The sequence below is a fragment of the Lampetra fluviatilis genome, chromosome 8, assembly GCF_964198595.1.
Source record: "Lampetra fluviatilis chromosome 8, kcLamFluv1.1, whole genome shotgun sequence".
Classification (NCBI taxonomy): domain Eukaryota; kingdom Metazoa; phylum Chordata; class Hyperoartia; order Petromyzontiformes; family Petromyzontidae; genus Lampetra; species Lampetra fluviatilis.
Genome location: NC_136282.1, coordinates 7,550,393 through 7,566,288, shown reverse-complemented (window position 1 = coordinate 7,566,288; position 15,896 = coordinate 7,550,393). Strand labels below are relative to the sequence as shown.

General features: G+C 42.4%; 1 protein-coding gene across 1 annotated transcript in view; it reads right to left on the bottom strand.

Annotated features, from left to right (window-relative positions):
• Positions 1-13,343, bottom strand: part of TNPO3 (transportin 3) — a 68,748-nt gene extending 55,405 nt beyond the window's left edge. The window contains exons 1-4 of the mRNA XM_078858989.1: positions 13,035-13,343; positions 7,408-7,608; positions 4,376-4,449; positions 3,405-3,561 (exon numbers count right to left, since the gene is read on the bottom strand). Coding sequence (XP_078715115.1) covers positions 3,405-3,561; positions 4,376-4,449; positions 7,408-7,608; positions 13,035-13,202 — 600 coding nt within the window. The 5' untranslated portion in view covers positions 13,203-13,343. The remainder of the gene's footprint in view (positions 1-3,404; positions 3,562-4,375; positions 4,450-7,407; positions 7,609-13,034) is intronic.
• Between the last annotated feature and the right edge of the window lie 2,553 nt (positions 13,344-15,896).

Below are 15,896 nucleotides of genomic sequence, written 5' to 3'. Positions count from 1 at the left end.
CGGTTAAGGCACTGGAGTCAGATAAAAGGTAGAAGCATGGGCCTTAAGGATGGTGACATCTAGCAATGGATAGACAACGATTGATTACGTGACACATGGGCTCCTTGCAAAAGGCTTATGGTGTACTTTAGATTTCATGTAAAGATATTTAAGAAGAATAAAAAGTCACAAAACATTGGCCCAAAGTACCATAGTGCTTCAAGGGAGCAGCCCAACATACAGCTATTTTCACGGGATTATTTCCACAAATCTGTGATGTTTTTGACAAAGCAGCCAATGCTATGTTTTAAACAATGGATAAATCAAATCACCGAGGAAGACAACATCCCAAGCGGTCAGGGCAGTGACGTCCACGGCTTTAGCCATGAGCAAAATGTTCACTGCCAAGGCTCTGGGATAATTCCTACACCATCCTTCTGCTAATGCCTAGCGAACACGAGTGTGACAAAAACACACAGCACTCATCAAGTGCCGTGCGTTTAATTGGCACCAATTGGGGCAAGAACTGTTTTTGTAATTATTTTGTTCATGTTCTTCCCCTTGGCAGAGGTCATCCACCAATGTCGCATGCCACTGCATACGCAACAATGTACTTTCCACCCCCCCCCTCCCTAAAAACCGGTGTGGCTGCTACCACATACATTATGAGTGCTCTGGCCAATGCCAAGGAGCCTGAAATCTACTTGACACAATGATTGAAAAATAACAGTCCCTTCCACGACTAGATAGCCAAATAATAAAACATTGACATTTGTTTACACACACAGGAAAAAGCACCCTTAACAATAGGTGTTTGCTGTCAGTTTGTTTTCTTCCTGGATATGTCAACGTGTCCTTTGAAAGTACGAGCAGGGTTGGCAATGAAAGGGTAGACAGGGCAGGCTTTGCTGAACACCTTTAAAAGGTTGTGGTGTTCCTGACTCCGGCAAAAATCTCAGCCCTGGTCCTTTCAGACGCACAGCATCTCAAATGGCACCTGCCCTTTATGCGTGACGAGGCTGGTGTCCCATTAGCCTTCAAACTGTTGTGCTCCCAAAGGACCTTTCTGTAGCAGTGTGGACCCTCTTCAATTTGCCAGGGCCATGACCCAATTAACCAGCACCCTTTGTCTGAACATTGGTATGGCTTGTAGATGAGCCGAACGCAGTGCAATGGAAATATGTTACTCCTATCCCCCGCAGGGAATACACACGTAGCACACTTCCTTTTTTGTCAATGGGGTTGCTATAGGTTTCCACCGAAATAATTTGCAAACAAGGCTACAGAAAGCGATCTGGAAACCTTAATCAGCTTAAACATGCTGGGGACAATTCAGCAGCACACTTGATACTATCAACAGCCACTGCTGGTATGAAACCATAAATAGACGACACGAGAGGCTGCCCAACTTAGCCCTACATCAGGTTAAATCACATTGAGTTCTGAACAGACGGGAAGGTAACGAATAGAAGCATTTGTCGGCGCCTGTCACCGCACACAAGCGCAGCAGCATTATTCCTCCACGATCTCTCCATGTAAACGATGCACAAACGCTTCACGCTGCATAAGCCACTGCGCCCTACTCGCATTTCACGCCACGCTGCTCACCGTTTCAGATCGCACAGCTCCCACTGGTGGCCATGCTGAGAGCGCAGAAAGAACATTTCGTTCGAATGTCCGAATCCAATCCACACACACTTTTGTGGCCTCTGTGTCGCGTGTTCAAGCCTCTCTGTAGTGTCAGCATTGAAGCCATGCAACTGAATTGTTCATTAAGCCTCTCTCCCCTTTGCAATCAGAATTCTCACATTATGCTTTTTCTAACAATTTCGCACCTTCAGTGGGAACATTTATTTTGCGAATTTCACAGATAAATTAAGTGCTTTCATTTGCCAGCAGTGTTGGTTCATGCCAACTGCCACACTTGACGGGAATTATATTTTGAGAATGTAACATGAAAGAGCAATTCTGAGCTATCCTGCTTCTAAGAAAAAAAATACCGAGGCATATAAACATCTGGAAGGAAGAGAGGACTTTAGTTTATGCTCTTCTTCAATAGCATAGCACTCTTCAGTGCCATACAGGATTGCCAACTTTGGCATGCTGCACAGTCATCATTCAGCAAGTTTTTTTTATAATATAATTAATAATCTTGGTTCTTTCGGTAAAGTCACGTAGAAGGGACAGACCTGGTCTTCACCTGAGGACGGCTGCTTGCGTTGTGGCCGAAACGTCGTGAGAATTATTTTATTATGTTTTATTTGTATTATTTTATTATTTCCCTTCTACGTGACTTACCCGAAAGAACCAAGAAGATGAACCACTGCAGTCACGAAAGCTTTAAATCGAAATATAATTCATATTTCCCAACATAACTCTCAAACTTTGCCCTCACAAGAACATTATGAACAAACCAAAAAATACTTTTCTTAATGAACAATAGACAAACCTCCCTGTATAATGGGAGAGTCAGGTCACCGGGTGGATGAACGCAATCAAGATAGCCGTAGTAAACGCCCAGGGTTAACGTACACAGGGGAGGTGGCAATGAGGTTAAAAGGTCAGAATGCCGAGCTGGCACCGCTAAAACTACTGGGTACGAACCTATACAGCCGCTTGTTATGACCCCGAGTTCTCAAGTATAGTAAATGTATGATCTCAACCTTGTTAGCAATGACTGCATACTTACAAAAATATTTAATTTGGTTAAGCACTTCATATTGCTTTGAGAATTACAAAATATTGGTTTGTTGTGCGATGAACATTGCTGTCGGTGGCAATGCAGGTAGGAAAGTGCTGCCATCTACTGGACCAGACATCACTTGAAGGGATCTCAAGAGGTAGTTGTGTTATATCGACTTCCGTGAGCTGTTCTCTAACATGAAGGGCAGTATAATACTCTGCGAGAGATCCGAATTGAATCGTCGTCGTATAACATAAATCCAATGGCACAATCAGAACAAAATTGGGGAAAAGTTTAAAGGTCCAGCTCTGTTTTGCTCACACCACGACTGATGGAAGGGCCTCCCACTAGATAAATTTCAGAGTCATTCTGGAGAGTAATTGGCCAACTCTTCACACTAGTTAGTCAACCTGCCGATCAAACAACCGTGACGTCCCTAGTTATACTGCTGGGTGGACAGAGTTGGGGCGATTTATTTTAACTGCCATGCCAGAATAACTTAGCCAGCTATCTCTAGATTGCAAGTCCAGTGTGGTAACCATTACGCCAGAGGTCGCAACCGGGTACCCGATACCCGTACCCTACCCGATACCCGGCTACCCGTACCCGGCCGGGTACGGGTACGGGTACCCGTTTGTGACCCTGGTGCGGCCGGGTACGGGTAAGGAATCAAAACCCGTTTGCGACCTCTGCATTCCGCCCCGGATAAATACATAAAAAATGAAGTAGGAGGGTCCCTCACCAGCAAGGTGACCACCACAGCCGAATGGTAGGCCAGCTCCTCGATGATCTCCGTGCGGCGATTGGCACCGATGCGCAGTGAACGGCTGTGCACCTCCTCGGGCAGCACGGTCAGGATCTCCAGCAGGAAGGGCAGCGACGACACATCGTTGCCGTACCTGGCTCAGCCATAAACACAAGTGGGTGACAGCAACTACATGAGCTGCGCGCACACACACACACACGAACGGCCTTTGCGTCGATTCACCACTGGATGAGGGTCTCTCCAAGCCGTGGTTGTCTTTGGTGTTGTCTGGTCATTCTTCACAACGCTGGTAAGTGTGGGGTGGTGAAGTTAGGCAGTGTTGTGCAATGGGTTTTGCTGCACTGCCCTCTACTGACAACATAGGGGACAAACAAACCTAATGTCCCTTTTTAGTTTTGGAGATTGTAAAGGCAATGCTGTTAACAAGGAAGGACCTACAAAAAACAACAAGGCATGTGACTAGATGGCATGGCTAACACCATTCAGAGCCAATTTTGGCTCCCCCATGCTGATGTTAACACACTGACTAGAAACTATTTTAAGGATCAGCCTATCTCGGTGAATCTCAGGACAGGTTGGAACACCATATGATACTGATGTATCAGTAGAGAACTGAATCAAGCCAGGTGAGATCGTCGCCAAGTGCACAACCTCTGCACCAATGCTTGCCAAACGCCCGCATGTCATAGACTGGTGTTAAATGTAGTGAAGACCAACGTCATAAAATGTACATGCTGAGAAAGTATCTTAATTACATTATAAACTTTCAATTAATATACGAGTGTTAAGAATCAGCGTGATTTGATGACTTGAGCATGGGATTGCTGTATAAGCAATTTCTGGGTTAAATCACCACTATTTCACAATCATTATATTTTTACTTATGTAACTTCCCATGCTTTTGCATTTCGCAAACCACACTTGTGTCATCTTGGCTCCAAACTTACTTTTCTATAAGGGTTTGCACGCAGCCCTTCCAAGTTGCCATCTGCAGGGCCAGGTCCGCTATCGCCAGTGCCAGCTGGGGATTAAAACAAACAAAAGTTCCATGAGGACAACCACACAAAACATTACAACACAATCCGCAGACTCTGGCAAAAAAGCATGTGTTACACTGGAACACAATCGTGGAAGTCCACGGAATTCTGAAATCATGTTCAAGGATTAGAGTATTTTTGTTACGCCTCGTGTATTGAAGTTAAGCAGGTACTTCAAGCAGTAAAAAAATGCCCTCTTTTGGAATAAGTTCTGTGAATAGACAAACACAACTGGCACAATATGATGGGCAATGTAACTGGAAACAAAACTTTAAAAACTGAGGTTATGACATATTACTTAATGAATAATGAAAAATGTTGCTGACCTTTTGTTCACCGATGTTCATAACATAAAACTCTTTTCATCATGCAACCGTTAACAAAAATACACACTATGTCATCATGAACAGTACCCATGCAAAAATTATATTTAAACTTCTTAAGCTAAATGCTGTTCCACATTTAAAACAGCAAAACTTTTCACAGGCAAACATGTACCCCATACCAGTTCAATAGCCGTAATCATTGGAATTCACAAACATTTTCATGGACATTAATGTAATCCATAATTTATGCTGTTAAGGCCATTCTCTCCCCATTTCACTGTCTGCTGTAAGGAAGAGATTGTGCATTGAGTTTGAAATGACTCGACTTTTTCTTCAAATAATACAATGCAAACCTCACCAACGACAAACATTACAAGATTTAAAAAACAGTCCATGATATTATCTTTTAAGTGCTGTGTTCTCAGGTTGTCTTGATGAAGGGAGCTATGTATATTCTAACACTACGGACATATTTAAGTGACAGCTGATGCCATTAGTTTTCATGCAAAAAAACTTTCATCCTAATTACCGTATGCGTTACATGTGATTAACATATGTACAGTCATCGGTTTACATTTTCTTTTTAAGCTACACTTTTTCCAGTACTTTGTCTGCTATGGCGTTTCTCTTTAAAAGGAAATGCAATGTTTAGAACTCCTTCAGCTGGGTAACACTAATACTTACCATGAAATTTCTGCACAGATTAAACATTAAATTCCGCTGAACAAAATTACGTAAAGAGCTCAATATGCACAAACTTAACGTTTAAGAGAATACATCATGTATATAGATTGTTTAGAATTAAGCCTTAATAACCTAAGACTTCTGTTAATCCGCTGCTCGATAAACATAACCTCTCCCAGTGTCAGTCATGGGAGTCGTTTTACAATACTTCACCACGCTGGTCAACGAAGCATCAATAGTGCAGCCTAGGATGTTAGTCAAATCCAAGAATCAAACTAAGGTCGCATGAATCATGTTGCAGTGCGCTAACCACTGCACCACCACTCTCCCAAGCCCAAGTATAATAAGAGATATATGCAGAAGCTGGGTGATGGAATGTTTTTCCACATAGCTGTGGCAGTGGAAAGGATTACTAAAGTAAGCAGTGGAAGATTGAGGATGCAATGTTGGCTGAAGCAGAAACAGCAGGAAGAAAATCCAGCAAAATTAGCTCAGAACTCTTAATTGCAAGAAAATGAAGAATCTTTAAGATTATAAAAAAAAATATTATAAGCAGTTATATCCCACGTGATGTTCATTTGATCATCTAACTAGCTAGCGTCCAGGACCACTGTGGTATCATTTTCAGAACACATAAAATTGCATGATCCGATATTAGGAAGCCACTGGAGCTATGCACTTTAAATTTAGACTGAAATCTCCTTTCTTGAGAACTGCTTCTTGTGTGTAGTTTGTTGTCCTTCCCCCACACCTCCGATTAACACGGTTGGCTAAGTATGGTGCAAAAGACGTTCAATATACATACATAAGCCATATTTGCGGGGCAGTGATGGCAAGTGAAGGTGAATGGATCACATGTCACAAAACTGACTTCCCATGGGCATCGAGGTTGCCATTGCCTGACTCGCGAGGAAATGACAGGGCAGAAAATGTGGACTAATCTCCATTTGTTCCATCTGTATGGGATAGCGTGTTGCCACTACATATGAACTTTATCTGGGTGCTCCGTTTGCTCCCACACAAACAATCATTAAATGGCTGATACAACCTCATCATACAGGAGATCAGAGTGGTATTTGGCACCGACTCTCCCTGGCTGCCTTTCCCGCTATGCTGTCATTCTCTCTCCAACAGCGAGTGAATGCTCTGCAGGACACATTGAAAATTGAAATTATCAATTGCGACATCAGTGTTCCACACCTTTGTATTTTTTTTTAAACGTCTTATGGCTTTGCTGTACTTCTTATATGAATAAAAAAATATTACTTAAAAGTTCAAGTGTAGTTAACTCTGAGACTAGCATGTCTTTATAATGCTTACATTCTGTCGTGTTTATAATGCACATGATGCATTTTGAATGATAGTGGAATATAATTGTCATTGTGTCAATTATTCTGAAAACAATTTTGCTTTGCACTCATTTTATGTATAATAGCTATTATTTACAACTTTATTTATAGAGCATTACATTTAATTAATATCTTGCAAAAGTTTCCAAAAAATAAAATTAATGCTTATCACTATATTTTGAAAAATGGACAATGGAATTACTGTGGATATTATTTTATATATTAGTTTGATCATATTGCTGCAACCTTATTAATGAGAGAGATTCAGAGGCATCGCTGATGGGAAGTTGTTTCACATAGTTGGTGCAGGAGTAAGGAAAATCAAAAGTAAGCAACTGAAGATTGAAGTGGTAGTTGTCGTTGAAGATCAGGAAAAAAAAAACAGAAGGTATTTAACCCAGAATATCTAATAGCAAGGTAATGAACCAAAAATAGAATAAATGGTAACATCACGCATGACGTGCATTAGACCCTCTAATTGGCTAGTGATTGGCTAGTGACCGAAGCCACAAACACAACTGCCCTCGGTAGGAAACTAAACTTTTACAGCAAACTGTGGTCTGGACAAGGCAACTGGGGCCACCTGGGTGACGATGACGGGTGACACGTCCTTGAGCGTCTCGATGTGCGTCAGAAGGGAGTCGCGCAGGGAGGCATGCGTGTCAGCTGGCAGCTCAAAGAAGGCGAACTGAATCTTCATCTTCATGGTCTGCGCCGCAAAGTAGCAAGACTCCACGTCCCGTCGCATCTGCAGCAGCTGATCCGAGATCTCCCACGCGAACATCTGCACGTGTGTGGCAAAGGGAGGGGGGGAGCGATAGAGGCATGATAAAACCACTGCTGGATAAAGGACTCCCCCACACCATTGCTCTCACCATACTGCAATGTGATCATCACGATCAGAGTACACTCCTGAACAAGGGACTCGCCATGCCCTGTTGGTATTATTAGCCCATATTACACAAATATGTTCAGTGCAGATTGCTGAAGACGGCGAATGTAATTGTGGTAGAACAGAAGTACAGTGCAGGTGGCATAAATATGGAGCCATAGCAATACAATGAAATGCATATGTACTGCTCTCTGCTGCCCACACTGATGTCCAAGGGGGCCTATAACAGTTTACCCATGCGGTCACCTATCCAATCACGATCCAGGCAAAGCCTGCTTGGCTTCTCAATATCTAATGAGGTTAGGCACATTCCAGGTGATTTGGTACTAGGCACGGCCAGCTCCAACCATATGTGCAAGCACTTTGCCGGCTGAAAAATCTATTTTCACGTTGGGTTATTGTGCTTACATTACCGATATTTAGCTATATTATTAATAAACAAGCACTGCAAAACTTAGTGAACCTGGCCAAAACAAGAGATTATATTTTATGTGCCTTAGGTTCTCGTCTTATCCACCCAGTTTTTTTCTTGAAGTGTGGCTTGATCAGACGGATTTGAACAAGGAATGGATCCAAATATTAATTTAGTTCGGAACTTTTGTCTTGGAGCAGTTTTTTTTATTTTAAAAAGTGGCCTAAGACAAATGCAGGGTATGATGAAACCCAGCAGCTGCTTATGAACCCACTAATTTACACAAAATACCTGATACCAATGCCAACTCCTAGCGATTAGTGATAACATAAATTAAGCTTCAGCATATATGATATGCCAGCCCACTCATCTCGATCAAACCACGCTTGACGCAAACAAAAATCTGCCAAAAATATTCCTGCATCACCGAGTCACATATTTGACCAGAAAATTAACCACTTCTCTAGACGGAATCGATCGCATAAGGCACAAATATACAGCAGTACTTGTAGACTTCATACAATCTGCATTACAATGGCGCACACAGCAAATTTTCAAAGTTCAGCCATCAGACACATGGGAATTCTATTGGAAAATGGACAGCCTACAAAACACTACCTTGCACTTCTTGCCAATGGGTATACTGGTGTAAGCGTAAAATCCATAAATAATGGTCCACACCACAGCAAGTACATTTAACACACTGCAGTGAATGTTAAAAATGGCAGTCAACAAGGGCTACTGCGCATTATTTTGCATCATCCCATAATCATAATCGCACATTGGCAATGCATGGCCATCTGTTCACACTGTCAAAGGCCACATTTGGACAATGAGCATTCACAACTCCACCTCATAATTACAGTCCTCTATCAATCCACTGCTGGATGAAGGCCTTCCCATGCCGGGTCAGTCATGGGAGTTGTTTGACAATAGTTCAATTAGTTGGTCGATGTGGATTGGTGTAGAGGAAATCATATCAGTGATGCTACATTTTAATTAAAATTAATAAAAAAAAAGGCATATTAACCAGCATCTGGCAAATACTCAGCGAACACTGAAATATTAGTGCATTTTCCATCAGCGAAGAGATAACTCCATACAAATACTATATACCGGTTAAAGTTAATGGCGAAAGTTAGGGTTTCTGTTTGAGGATAGATTTAGGGCTGAACTAGATTTAAGGCTTGGATTGGGGCAATGTTCAGGTCAATGATACAATCAGGAGCCACCAATTGGGTAAAGCTATAGTATTGCCAAGGCATTGTGGGAAATTAATGTAAGCCATTGCTTTGGAGGCAAGGTTTAGCGAATCACACAGATTTGTAAAATTCCCAAACCCATAGGGCTGCGAGGTGGCCTGAATATGGCATAGAAACTCATAAGGTCTGTCAACCCATCTCCGCAAATATTTGAGCATCATCACCTCTGGGTACTCTTGGTTGCCTCCCTGCATGCAAAATGGACCTTAAAACACCTCAAGTGGCCTTCCCTGCTTTAATAGTTAAAAATGCTAGGGATGTTCTACAGCAGTAAAGGGATTCAACAGCCCAATGGAAGATGCACTTATTTGGACTATGGTAGATTTCACCAGAGCAAAATTATCGAAACAACCCTCATGAGATATGCTCAAATAAACTGTTGGAGACAAACTGATTTCATTGCTCCATTTGTTAGTCTTGACCATTGGCCATCATCCTTTCTGGTGACCTGTCCTGCGTCAAAGCCCAATTACATTTCTTAACAGTCGATATGAATTTTACATGTGTTCTCAAATCCATGTCCCTCTTTTGTCTCTCAATGTGATTCCAAGCAACCACCTATCCATACCTCTTTACAGACTATTGAGCGTTTATTCAACTCCCGTAGTCAATGTCCATGTTTATAATACATAGGGTATTGCAGGTGCGAAATGCAATTATGAGAAACGTTATTCTTGAGGTACAATGATAAGTTTCATGAAATTCAGATTCCCAACAGCACCCTAACCTGCTCTTGTCCACCTCTATTTCATTATTTATACTAGTTCACCTTCATGAACTGCCATAGTTAAACACACTCCGTTGTCTGGTTTGTCAATGCATTTTAGTGTAACAATTAGATGGTGTGAAAAGTAGGTATATGTGACTGGATGTTTATCATTGGGGTTGCAGTCAACTACTTTGCAGGACAAAACAGCACATTTACTTCCTTTAAATATTTCACTCAAGCATTATTTTACAAATACAGGTACTTTTTTATATATAAAATGCATTATAGGAACATTTATGGAATTTGTTTTATATTATCATAATAATCGACATCATCAGTCATGGTCTATCCACTAGTGAATTAAGCCATAATGTTGTGATCTTTCATGGCCCAAAGAAGCCACAATCCCTCTCTCTTCTATTCTGTGTCCACAGTGGTCAAGCTCTCAGGTACATTCCTGAGTTTGGCTGCCATTCCATCACCAGTCTTGCCCATCGGCTATCATTCTTTGCAGGCAGTATCCTGCCCAAGCACACTTATTTTGTCAAGTTAATAGGATTCTGATTTTAGTGCCTGAACCATACGCTCCTCTTCCTCTGTTTAAATTCCTGAAATGCATATCGAGTGTAGATGCTTCTTTTCATATCACTGCAGAAATTTCTCCAACACTCCCTTTCATTAGAAACCCAGTGTATAATGTGTAGTATGTACGACAGCTATGGGCACAAGTCAATAAAATAAATTTGAACGCATGAGTCCGACATCGAAAAGGCACATGTGGAGCAAAGGAGTGAAATTGTCTCAGCCAGCCCTTATTTTACAAAATGTACCAAGACGGTGGTCTGAGACTTTTCTCCACGAGTTTGGTGCTGCCCAAATAAGAAAACGTTAAAGTGACTTTCAGGAACACCAATGTAGCTATATACCGTAGTAGCATCACTGCAATGGTGTGCACTGAAGAGTATGGTAAAGGTTTGTTTCTTGGGTTGTTTGCCACTGGTGTGAATGCATCATGGATATGAATTATGCGTTCAAGCAAGCGCATGCGAATGCGTGTCAATGTACAGAGGATATTAATATACGTGAAACCGACTGTAAATCAGAAGTGCTCGCTTACGGCACTTGCCCCAACAGTCTGTTAATGGATATACGGGGGACCTTTGTCTTTGTAAATCAATGTATTTACGTGAAAGCAAGTTAATGTTATTTATGTCTTTGAATGCACAGCCTATGAAAGTCTGTACATGGAAACGTATCAATGTACTGTATATACAAGTATATTCATGTATAGTATCAACATCACCAGTCATTCTCTACCCCCACTGGTGGATAACCGCGTCCCCGTGCCAACCATCTATGACGATCCTGCGATGCAACAATTAATCTCGCATCAGCACACGAGCCAATTCCATCACTCCATCTCTGAGACACGTTCCTCCTTTGGCTGTCAGTCCACTGTTAGTCTCGACCACAGGCGATGATCCCTTCTAGCGATGTGTCCTGCTCATGCCCAATAATTGATCTTTATAAAGTCTATGTTCTCTGATCCATGTATTCCATTTGCTGTACTTAAACGTAATTCCAAGCACGTGCACTTTTCAACATTTGTTCGATTTACTTCAATGTCCACGTTTCTGATGAGTCACAACAGGCAACGATACACAGATTTGTTTTACTTCTTTACACATGTTCGTACTTTATTGTCTTTAAGTTTAGTTTTGCTAAAAGTTACTCCAGTCTGCACTGCCTCATCACTCTTCAATTATGTTTATCCTCGTCCACCTTCAAGAACAATCCCAGCGGTTTCCATTTGTATCCCTCCAACAAATATCTTCATCTGGTGGAATTACAGGTGACCTTTGTTTTGCTCATATCCGTCACTTTGCCATCGTTTTCATTAAGTACCTATAAAATTCCCTGTGCTTTCTTTGCACTGGTTTCATGGCCATGTCGTCGGCAAACACAAGATGTTATAACGCATTTGATGCTGACCCGCCCTTTGACATCTGTGAAGAGCTTCATAGCCCATCAGTGCTCCAGTCTATAAATTCTGAACATGACTGATGTACAATAGACTAAAGTATATTCTGTTGTACGACAGGATATCAATGTACTCTCTATAAAAGCATAGTTTATGTATCGTGCTTACAGTAAATGCATATGAATATATCAGTGTACTTGTGATTGTAAAGAAAAACATTATTTCCATACATAAATGTATGAATATAATGAACATAACGTGATATTAATAGCATATACATATCTTAAGTACAGAAAAGTATCGATACAAATGTACACTTTGCGACACGTTTAACTTACGCGATATGACCGACAAAAACGTTTTCAAATATGTACTGTATACATTAAGTTAACATCATATGCTAGACATCAGAGTATTTATATACACGGACAACGGACTGCCTTTCAATGAATGATTCTCAATTTAAACATTAAAACATTAAAACAAACCACAGGCCTTGTAAATCCGCTGGTGAGAGTTAAGGCCCTACCCACGCAGCGTCTCGCATGGGGGCTTGTTTGACCATACTTCACCACGCTGGTCAATGCGAGTTCAAGGGTGTGGATACCCAGGACCAGTTCAGACATCACTCATTACTGATATTAGCGATGGTTTAGAATCTAAATCACTTCACCGGGTAAATAGCGCAGTGCGCTAACCACGTCGCTACCGCTCTACCGAAACGCACGCAAACCGCGTATACATCACAAACAAACGCACGCTTAAGACAAGACGCCACGTAAAACAAGCACATAAACACGCACGACACAAACCACACCAATGAAGAAAACAACGCGCGGGCCAAAGGGGATAAGGAGGAGGAGGTGGAGCACGCGGCCGCGGTAGGCCAAAGCCTGCGCCCTCTCCTGGACGCGCCGCGGGCCGAGAGAGAGGGGAGGGGGAGGGGACACGCACCGATCGCTGAAACTCTCCGAGCCAAACGGAGGCGCGTTCCTTGCCCGCGGGCTCGGGGTCGTGGTACAGCGCCTGTATGGCCTGGTACACCACGTCGATCGACGGCTTCCCGCCTCCCGCCGCTCCTACTGTGGCGGCAGCGGCGGCGGCAGCGGCGGCGGCGTCCATTGTGACTGTACGGGGTGCGAGTTAACGCGGTGGCGTGGTGGAGGGAGGGGGGTGTGGACGGATGGAGACGGAGCGCGGCCCGGGCGCGGTGGTGCGGAGGGGGTCGGACGGTGGAGGAGGAGAAGAAGCCGCCAATGCCGGTGACCAACCCCCCTCCACTCTGCGCGCCCTCCAAACTGGGCTCGTTGAAGCCGATTCAGGCGGCCATCTTACGTGGGGACGCCCGCACGAGTTGCATTGAATTAGCGTGTCACGTGCGCGGTGAGGGAGGGAGGGGGAGGGGTGGTGCCGTTGGTTGGCCGCACGCGGTTCGAGTTCTCGCCCTTTACCAATATGGCTGTCCGTTGCGTGACGGGTCTGTGACGTCGCTGCAACGGCTCACACACCGGCGGCCATATTTAGAAAGGTGTCAAGATCCCTCCCCCCCCAACGGCTCCCTCACTGTGGGAGCCATCTTGGAGCGGGGTAAGGGCGGCTGGGAGAGGAACACCCCCCCCCCGTCCAAGATGGTCGCCGGCGCGTGAGCCGTTGGAGTGACGTCACAAAGGCGGAGTTAAGATTTCCATATTTCAACCACCCATGATTAAACTGGCTTCTGAAATGCAGCGTTGTTGGTCGTGATATGCACAGAAAAATATGTATATTCACCAGCTCTGATAATGCAGGTTATACTCTTTGGTTCTTTCGGTAAAGTCACGTATAAAGAGAAAATAATAAATTAAATACTAGCATACGACGTTTCGATTGCAACACAAGCAATCGTCATCAGGTATAAATGAAATAAGAAACACAAATCTAGTATACTTAGAAATGTAATGTAATACAACAGAGAGTCGGATAACAACAGTCAACACCCTACCTGGTTGATTACGTTCTTCCTGAGAATGCTACATTTGAGAGATAAAACACAGAACCAGAGACATATAGACAGACATATAAGTAGAGACAGATATCACAGAGATACATAGAGAGAGATGTACATAGGTACACAGAGAAACCACGTCTGTGCCGAGGCCTTAAATAGAGAGGGGGCGGAGAGAGGGAGGGGTTAGAGAAATTAGCATGTCAATGAGTGGCACGCTGCAGAAGCTTGGAAAAATGAGGAGACAGGGAAAGACACACTGAATTAAATAACCTAGCAAAATTTTCGAAATGTTATGTAATGCAACACAGAGAGTCGGTCAACACACAATTAACGCATAGACTGGTTGATTACGTTTTTTCAAAGATTGCTAAGTTAGAAGTTAAGTGTGAAATTTTAAAGAGAGACAAGACGCAAACACGAAGAACAGACAAAAGCAGAGGGAGAGGGACAACAGCCGAGACACACTTTTCTGCAGCGTGCCACTCATTGACATGCTAATTTCTCTAACCCCTCCCTCTCTCTCCGCCCCCTCTCTCTATTTAAGGCCTCGACACAGAGGCGTGGTTTCTCTGTGTGTCTATCTATCTCTGTGATATCTGTCTCTACTTATATGTCTGTCTATATGTCTCTGGTCCTGTGTTTTATCTCTCTCTCAAATTTAGCATTCTCAGGAAGAACGTAATCAACCAGGTTGGGTGTTGACTGTTATGTTATCAGACTCTCTGTTGTATTACATTACATTTCTAAGTTTACTAGATTTGTGTTTCTATTTCGTTTATACCTGATGATGATTGCTTGTGTTGCAATCGAAACGTCGTATGCTAGTATTTAATTTATTATTTTCTCTTTATACGTGACTTTACCGAAATAACCAAAGAGTAATTCCCGCAGTCACGAAAGCTCCAAATTAAGAATGAAGGTTATGATTGACATCGAATTAACTTTTTCAGGGAATATTAAAGTCTGCCCTTCATGTGGATACAGAGGTCTATTGATGGGACCACAAGTACTTTTATAACATCTTCCTCATACAATTTATGACAAGGTGGACAACTGCTTGTTTTACAATTTTTAAAGTGCATGAAATATCAATGCCGACACTAAAACTACCTCAAGCATCAAATGCTTAAAAAAATTAACCCGTAAAAACAAAGTTTTTCACTATAAATCCTTTATATGCATGGCATCGGTTTTATTTTATTATTCATTTCTGTTTTTCTTGAGTAAGAGTTTCATTTTTATCACGTTGGTATTTTAAATTAAATATGAAATTTTTTTTCCTAAAAAGTGGAAAATTTTGGAAAATGTTTTCACGAAAATAAATTGTCACGTACAACGAGTCTGTGTGCAAAATGTCAGCTCGATTGGATCACGGGAAGTGGGTTAAAAAACGACCGAAAGATTTGCACGGTCGTAAGCGTGCAAGCAAGCACGCGAAATTAATATAAAGGATTTAACAAGTAAACCCGTAAAAACAAAGTTTTTCACTATAAATCCTTTATATGCGTGGCGGCTAGAGTCCTCTCGTCCTCTGGCTTGAGATGGCTGCCACCTATGGGTCAGATGATTGCATTGTACCATTAAGCAATTGGTAATTAAATATATTTTTGTCCTAAAAAGTATAAAATTTTGGAAAAAAATTTCACGAACATTAATTGTCACGCACAACGAGTCTGTGTACAAAATGTCAGCTCGATTGGATCACGGGAAGTGGGTTAAAAAACGACCGAAAGATTTTCACGGTCGTAAGCGTGCAAGCAAGTGAACTTGCTACCCTCAAAATTGTGTTCTCATTAAAGTTAATCTTAAATGACGAAAACAAGCACAAC